Source organism: Tupaia chinensis, unplaced genomic scaffold, assembly GCF_000334495.1.
Source record: "Tupaia chinensis unplaced genomic scaffold, TupChi_1.0 Scaffold144045_1, whole genome shotgun sequence".
NCBI lineage: Eukaryota > Metazoa > Chordata > Mammalia > Scandentia > Tupaiidae > Tupaia > Tupaia belangeri.
In genome coordinates, this window is record NW_006203897.1 from 734249 (window position 1) to 742325 (window position 8077).

The 8077-nt window shown below is 54.4% G+C and overlaps 1 protein-coding gene and 1 long non-coding RNA gene across 3 annotated transcripts in view; one reads left to right on the forward strand and one right to left on the reverse strand.

Annotated features, from left to right (window-relative positions):
- Positions 1-2358, reverse strand: part of LOC114005587 (uncharacterized) — a 5784-nt gene extending 3426 nt beyond the window's left edge. For both annotated transcript variants that reach the window (XR_003547425.1, XR_003547424.1), the window contains exon 1: positions 2109-2358. This is a non-coding gene — a long non-coding RNA (uncharacterized LOC114005587). The remainder of the gene's footprint in view (positions 1-2108) is intronic.
- PDX1 (pancreatic and duodenal homeobox 1) lies at positions 1021-7182 on the forward strand. Its single transcript, XM_006165817.3, has 2 exons — positions 1021-1526; positions 5405-7182. Exons 1-2 carry the CDS (start codon positions 1118-1120, stop codon positions 5785-5787), a joined length of 792 nt encoding a protein of 263 aa, XP_006165879.2. The 5' UTR covers positions 1021-1117; the 3' UTR covers positions 5788-7182.
- Positions 7183-8077: the final 895 nt, after the last annotated feature.

The window sequence follows — 8077 nt, forward strand, 5'->3', positions numbered from 1 at the left end:
ATGGGCGAGTGGGGGCCCGGTGGGCTGAGGCTGGCGAGGCTGCCCAGTTCTGGGAGGTCAGAAGGGTTCCTTATACTCAGGTTGCACAGTGAGCGCCACCACCTCTCGGAGGTAGTCCACACCAGTGGGTGTGAAGAAAGTGGCTCCGCTTAAATCCTGACCCCAGAGTGCCCAGAAGACATGGAAACGCAAAGTTTTAATTTCTTTTTCTAAATGTCCCACTCCCCTCCATGGCAAGTCCTCCCACTCCTGCCTCATTACAATCCTCCCTGAGTGTCCAGATTGGAAGATAAAGGATCTGAAACCGCCCCCCACACACACACCTCCTTCCCTGGCTTCCCAGCCCAGAGAGGGACACCTTTCAGTCCCCTGGCCACCTTGGAAACTACATTCTGAGTTGGTCAAATGGGCCCCGATTTCCCTAAGTCAAAATGAATAATACCTCTCGAATTAAAAAAAGAAACGAAGCCATTGTACGTGCTTTTGAAGTTACAGTTTACACCGTGGAGCACAACCATGGATAAAAACACGCAACGATGCTAGGGTTTCAAATGTTCATTCAACAACATCACCGATGGAAAGAAACTTCATAAATAAAACAGTGACCTATAAGGCTGGATCTGCAAGCTTTTTGATCATATTCTCCAAGTTAAAAAATTACAATATCAAATACGTTGACTTATAAACTATATTAATGAGCTAGTATGCACATCATCAACGATACAGGGAAAAAAGAAACGTTTCAAGTACAGTGAAGATGTTCCTATAAATGAACTTCTGATGTTTTCGTGCGTGCCCCGCTTGGGAGGGCATACATGCGAGGGCATCAAACCGTGCGGGAAGAGAAAATGGGAAGAAACGCGGGTGCTCGCGAGTACCTGGGCCGCTCTTCTTAAGGCTGTCAGCCAGACCAATAATGGCCACAGGCTGAGCCACGTGGGGCACGCCGGAGCCTATGGCGCCGCGGCCGGCCCGCCTGTCCCGGCTGGCCTCGGGTTCCCTCTGAGAACAGTGCGAAGCTGTCAAAGAGAGCGGGGTGGCGCCCGGAGTCAGAGCGCCAAGTCCCCGCTCCAGCTCCCTACTCCTGGCTCCTGGTCCCCAAGCCCTGGCTGCAGCCATGAACGGCGAGGAGCAGTACTACGCAGCCACGCAGCTTTACAAGGACCCGTGCGCGTTCCAGAGGGGCCCCGCGCCAGAGTTCAGCGCCAGTCCCCCCGCGTGCTTGTACATGGGCAGCCAGCCCCCGCCGCCGCCGCCGCTCGCGTTCCCCGGCTCGCTGGGCGCGCTGGAGCAGGGTAGCCCCCCAGACATCTCTCCGTACGAAGTGCCGCCCCTCGCCGAAGACTCTGCAGTGGCGCACCTCCACCACCATCACCTTCCTGCTCAGCTCGCGCTCCCCCATCACCCCGCCGGGCCCTTTCCGGATGGAACCGAGCCTGGAGCCCTGGAGGAACCCAGCCGCGTCCAGCTGCCTTTCCCGTGGATGAAGTCTACCAAAGCTCATGCGTGGAAAGGCCAGTGGGCAGGTAAGCCTGGCTTCCCGCCTCTTTCCCCAGCTCTGGGCCCTGCTGCCTCTCAATCTCCAAGCGCTACTCTGCATCCTCCCTGGGTCCGGTCTCCAGCCAGCCCCCTTAGACAAAGCCGGGAGGGAAGCGCTTTTCTGCAGAGAGCATCTTTCCCACCAGTTCTCCCGGTGGGAACGTACAGCCAGCCCTTTCCTGTTTGCTGAGCCGAACTTCACTCCCATGAGCCCGCGCGCTCCCAGTGTCACCCCCAAAGTGCTGACGCCTAACCGGGCTCAGACTCTGGAGAGGGCGGTCACGCGTGTCAGTGGCGCGCGTGGAGGAAGCCCAGAAGGGCCCAGGATGTCTCTGACTCAGTCCCGAGAGCACCTTCTGAGGCCTGGTTTTCTCCTCCCCAGCCTACTCCGGCGGCTTCATTAGAGCAGCGCAGGCAGTCTCAGGAGGGCCAGGTTGATGCAGAAAGGCAGAGAAATAAAGCAAAACTGCATCCACCCCTGCAAGGCATCTAGCGGCCCAGGTGGGGAAATGGAGGGAGGTGAGCGTGAACTGGGAGGGGCTGGGGCGCGCCGTGGGTCGAGCGCTCACCTCTAGGCCAAAACCCGGCAGCTCACCCTCGAGCTCGGCAGCTGGAAGAGGCGTCTGCGATGCTAATTCATGGCTGACCAACCAAAAGCGTTTCTGGGATCCTTTTTGCACTGTTTCCCGGGAAGTTTAAACAAGTAGATGCGCCCCTCTGCACAGCCGGCTCGGGAAGGCGGGAGCCCTGGGTGCCCGGGGCCTTGGAAGCCCGCAAGTAACAGAAGGTCTTTCCGGGAGCGGGGAGCCGGGAGCCGGGAGGCGGAGACGCGGAGCAGACCCCAGGTCCCTTCCCCGCCCCACGCTGGCGGCCGGCGAGGTCCGGGGCCTGTGCCGCCGCTACACAATGTTATCGCTTCCGTGGCGCAGCCACTTCTGGTCACACCTGTATTGCAAATAGCTGCATTTTCTCTTTCTTTCAACTGACAACTGAGTTGGGGCAAAAGAAACTCAAGTCGACTCTCCCAGCCTGAGAATCCTTGGTGCCTTATCTGCGGAGTCTAGCCACTTCTGCCTGATACTGACCAGCGCGAAGCCAAGCCGGGCTTTGGGGGGTAAGGGGGAGACGGGCTCGCCCAGGGTCCCAAGGGCTCGCCTCTTTCCAGTTCACTTTCTCTCTAAATCGAAGGTCCTGAGGCAGGACAGCGCCCAAACTCGGCTTCCATGGTCCCCCATCTCCAGCGAAGCCCTGGCTAAAGGGGCTCCAACTGCTGCCCAGACGGCTCTGAGTACTTTTCCCCTCGACGTGGCCCGGGCCAAAGACCTGAGTCTTGGGAAATGGGGGGTTTCTGGGAGGTTGGAGGAGCGGTCCTCGACCAAGGGTGGTGAACTTGCAGATAGTTTCTGGCCTGGGACACCTTCGGTGCAGGGCTCCTTTCCCTCCATGCGCTGGGGACCGAGTTTCCGGCAATCGGGGCCCTCCACGCTCCTGCCCTTCTGGCCTCCGGCTTCCCCAGGAAAACCAAGAAGGAAGTCCAGAAAGGATTTTTCAAGTGAAGAGGTTTCCTATCTTCCCCCATTCCACCTGCAAGGAGTGCCCGCCCTGCTCTGATGGAGCGTGGGCTCAGGAGGACCCAAGAAGCCAAGAAATAAACCCGAAGGAAAATCGGCAGCCTTGCTTGGGAGTCAGAAACACCCTAGAAGGGCGACATCCTCACGCTGGGGAGTCCAGGACTGCTTAGCCCCCTAGAAAGGGACCGACATCCGTCTCTTCCGGAATCAGCCTACACAAGGCTGCTGCGGCTTCCTAGTTAGCCTGGGAAACTTTCGAAGGAGCCGAACTTAAAGGGTTGGCGAACCCACCTGGCGCCCACTAGGGTTTTCGCTTCTGAGAACAGTGAACCGACCAAAGGGCTTGCCCTGGCAGTATGAATATAAATAGTGTTGACCATAGGGGCGGCTGTTAAACGAAATGCGAAATGTTAGCTGTGGCTGACCTGCTCTCTTCTAAACGGCCTGGCCCCATCCTGCTCCGTAAGGAGGGGCCCAGGTCGGGCCCCAGTCGTGTTCCCAGAAACACCAGCAGCCTCCATCCTCTACCTCCATCCCATGGACGCCTCGTGTCCTAAACACGAGTTTCCCCAGGGTAATGAAACCGGGGAAGCCTCTTGAAATGCCTTTGGGAGGCCTCAGGCAAGGTCTGGAGCCTTGAGAAGTTGTGGGTTGAATTTTTATCCTTGAAGCTTCTTTTTAAACGTTCCTTTAAGGTCCCCTTCCCTTTTCTCCCATACCAGGAGAGGCCTGAAAAACCTGGGGAGGTTCTTCAGGGAGCAGGAATCCTCTAAGGATTAGTGTTAGCCTCTGGCTGGGTTTCTGGGACCTTCTCTAGGTCTTGTTCAAAACTGAGTGGATTTCATCGAGAAATTAACCACACACACACACACACACACACACACTCCTTTCAACCGCTTCACCAACAGATGCAGGAGAAATGTCTCCCACCTCTGCCCAAAGATAAGCCCGTTTTCAGCCTGTTCCTGGAGCCCAGGTACAGCTGGTATTTTGCACAGAAAGGAAAACATCCCAACCTCGAGCACAGCAGCAAACACTGAGCGGCCTGCAGGGGTACCCTGTAGCTTCCATGCAGCTCAGGTTCTGAGCTGAGAGCCCTGAGCGGTTGGAGGGTTGTTTCTACATCACCACCCCTCTCCTGCAGCTCACAGCTTTGCCATTGAACGCCCAGCTCCCAGCGGCCTCTGTCTCTGCCTCTGTAAGCAATTAAGGCACTGGGTGCAGAATGAGCGGCAGCCTGCATTCTGCATCCACTAGAAAAAGATATTACCCAAACCAGCATTCTTTCTGCTTGTCTGCAGGGGCCTGGCTGAGGTTGATATGGTATTGTGCAGAATTTACCAGCATTCAGGTTGGGGCAGATTACAACTCTGTATAGAGAAAATATATGAACATACGGTCAAACACAGCAAAATGTGTCATAGTCTGTATTAACACAGGGGGTTTCCAACTACGAATTGTACCCATTAGTGAGGCGTGTTGACATCACCAGTGTGAAAAACAAAATAGTGGGACCAGAGGTAGTGTAATGGTTACATCGCTGGGTTCCCACGTAGTCGATGGTTCCAGTCACAGACCCAGAGGCTTAAAACGCACACACGGAGCACGTGTGCAAGCGAATGGAGGAGACAGGACTGCAGCAGGGCTGACCCCCTGGCGGGTGATTTCTCTCGCTTTCTGTCTGTCTCTCCAGCAAGCACAGCGCTCTATAACAAAAACCTCTCAAAAAAAAAAAAAAGAAAAGAAAAGAAAGAAAAAAAAGAAAAAAAGGGAAAAAAAGGTAACCAATTGGGAAAGGCGGTTAGTACTATATGAGGAAGGTTGATTTTCATTTCTTGAACTGCTCGCACTCACAAATCTGTGTGTGAACTTAACCGTGATGGGAAATGCATTTCTGACTATGGGTCATCGTCAGAAAAAAAATATTTCAAATCCTAGTTTAAAGGTATTTTTATTCCCTTTGTAGAATGGAGCCCCTTAAATATCAATTATATGTATTTTAATCATCAACCCAAACATTGGTTAACTGAACTCATTCAAGAACAGCTGGCAGAGTCAAGCATCGGCTCACAATGTGAGTGCCAGTGCCGCAGCTTTGGCCGGCATGAGAGGGTTCCCTCTACTAGGGCAGGGATTCGCCGCCTGCGTTAGGCACTGAAGTGGGGGGACTCATACTGTGGCTCTGGCTCCAGTGTAAAGTTGGGGCTCCGTGGGCAGGAACTAAAGGGGTTGGGCTACGTGGGTGGGGCTGGGCGAGGGGTTCGGGGGCCACACTCACGCAGTGTCATCCACAGGCGGCGCCTACGCTGCGGAGCCGGAGGAGAACAAGAGGACGCGCACTGCCTACACGCGCGCGCAGCTGCTGGAGCTGGAGAAGGAGTTCCTATTCAACAAGTACATCTCCAGGCCGCGCCGGGTGGAGCTGGCCGTAATGCTGAACTTGACCGAGAGACATATCAAGATCTGGTTCCAAAACCGCCGGATGAAGTGGAAAAAGGAGGAGGATAAGAAGCGCGGCGGCGGAATGGCGGGCGGGAGTGGCGGAGGCGCCGAACCGGAGCAGGACTGCGCGGTGACGTCGGGCGAGGAGCTGTTGGCGCTGCCGCCGCCCCCCACTCCCGGGGGGGCTGGCACGCCCCCGCCGCCGCTCGAGAGGGCCGTCTGCCTCCCGGCCTGAGCGCGTCGCCGCAGCCCTCCAGCGTCGCACCACTGCGGCCGCAGGAATCCCGGTGAGAGGAAGGGTGCTCCCTGTCGGCGGATTCGACCACTCCCGAAGGAGGGGGAGCAGGTCTAGGACCCTAGGTGTGGACACGGGCTCCGGCGGCTGCATGGGGCGGGAACTGCCGGGGCGTCCACCTAGACTGCAGGGAAGAACCCGCTCTCCCCGGCGCTTGTGCCCATTGGGGCGTCACTGAGATGCTGGCAGATCTTCCCGAAGGAGAGCAGACTTTCGTAGTGTAATATCCTGGGCCTCTCCTGGCGGCATTACTGGCTTGGCGGTGTCTGTCGCTGCTGCGCACATCCCTCTCCGCCGCCAGCACTCGACCGCGCAGCCTCTCCAAAGACGATGCAAACGGCACTGATCCCCGTGCTCCGGGGGCCTGCACCTGCCCAGAGACAGCCTTTCTTACTTGGACGACTACTTGACATTAGACAATCATCGTAAAGGAAATCTTTGAGGGTTCGGAGATGCAGCGACAATGATACCCCGAAAAAGAACTAGCCCTCCTCCTTCTGGATTTTTTTTTCCCTCTCGTTTTTTTTTGCGCTTCTCTTTCCTACTCCCTCCTCGAACTCTTTATTCAATTTTTCTCTTTCATCCTCGTCCTGGACCTGCTTACTTCACTAGCGTCCATCCTTTAACCTTTTACCTCTTTTCTCTGAAGAAAAGAAAATCTCCTACAAGGCTGGCTGGGCAGCGGGACTAGGGCGCAGGCAGGGAGAGTCCCTGTGTGTTAGTAGTGCCTGAGACGCTGGCTGAGGAGGCAAGGGAGACCTGCCTGGATCCAGGGCTGAGGGAGCCCCGTGCACCCCTGAGTGCTCAGAGAACCAAGGCTTCTTGAGGCTTTCTGTGTAGGATGTGGATCTTGTTCCTGGCCTCAGGGCTGTACAGCCTATGCTGAGGATAAGCAGCGCGGCCTGGGACACCTCCGAGACAAAAACTATTCACCAAGTCAGTAGGCTTTCCACTATTTTTAGAAATTACAAAAAACATATGTGATTGGAGGGTTTGGAAAAAAAATCTTTTTATTTAAAGTTTTAAAATCATCTGACAGTTTTTAAACCATCAGGTCTGTAGTTTCCAGGCCAGTTCCTCCTTTCAAGGTGTGGGTCTTGTGTTCAGGTTACATTGGTGGAAAATGCTTAATAAAAGCAAATGCCATGGAACGAGATGAACATGGATTCTTCTCACTTTGTTTCAAACCTTTCCTACAGTGCAATGGTTTCAATGACTTTTTAAAATTAAGCCGGCATGTATTCTTTCTGTAGTAACCAGGGAAACGCAGGGAATTAAAACACCGCACTTGGGTTCAAGCTAGAACAGCATAATGATTTTCCATTTTTGTTTTATTTTCAAGAGTTTCTGATTAAGATGACTCTCTCAGGAAATACAGCTGGGGGGGGGTTGGGAGTTCAGAGTGCCATTGGCTAACGCTGGACTCTGGGAGCAGGGGCCACCCTGCACCCTGACGCCTAGGGGAGGCCTTTCTCCAAAGGCAAAGTTGTTTGGATGAGTCTCTGCCCTGAGCCAAGGGGCTGGATGTCTTGTGTTATGGAGGACAAAGGTGCCCTGGCAGTGGGCTTCAAACCCTTGGTACCCTGCTTCTCTGGAAGCTGCCTGACGGAAGTCTGGCATGCCCTTCCACCTCCCTGAGGTTCCCACGCTCTGAGCCACCCGCTCAGTTCCAGGAGTCTCTGCTTGTATTTTCCTTTACAAAGAGAGTAAAAGAAAGTTTGTTTTGTTTTGTCTAGAGCAAAGAAATTGCGTCAAAATACCCCTCCAAAGAAAAGAAAGTCCCCAGGGTCAGAAAAGGCAACTTTCCTAGTCAGCGAGACTGGCCTTCTCCTGGCCTCACCACACCTACCTGGGCTGGAAAGCCTGGCAAATCTCCATCTCAGCCCCACTCTGGCTCTCTCAAATAGCTGCCCACAATCCTGATAAAAAGTATTCAAGCTCTCTATGCCCTGTTTCTTCATCTACAGAGGGGAGGTAAATATTACCTCAGGGAGTGCTGTGAGGTTTTAAACTTCATATATGTCAGCTAAAAATTATAATTAAAATTTTTAAAAAGTCAGAATACAGTATCTAGAAAAGTTACCTCCAGGGATGAGCCGTGGCTGTGGTTAAAGGGGCTGGAGCCCACATGACCGACTGTGCAGTCCCTGAGGCTTGGATACTGTGGCCCAGGGTGTGTACCTGCGCCCAAAAACCCCAAGAGGAGAATAAAGAAGGTATTGTGGCATAG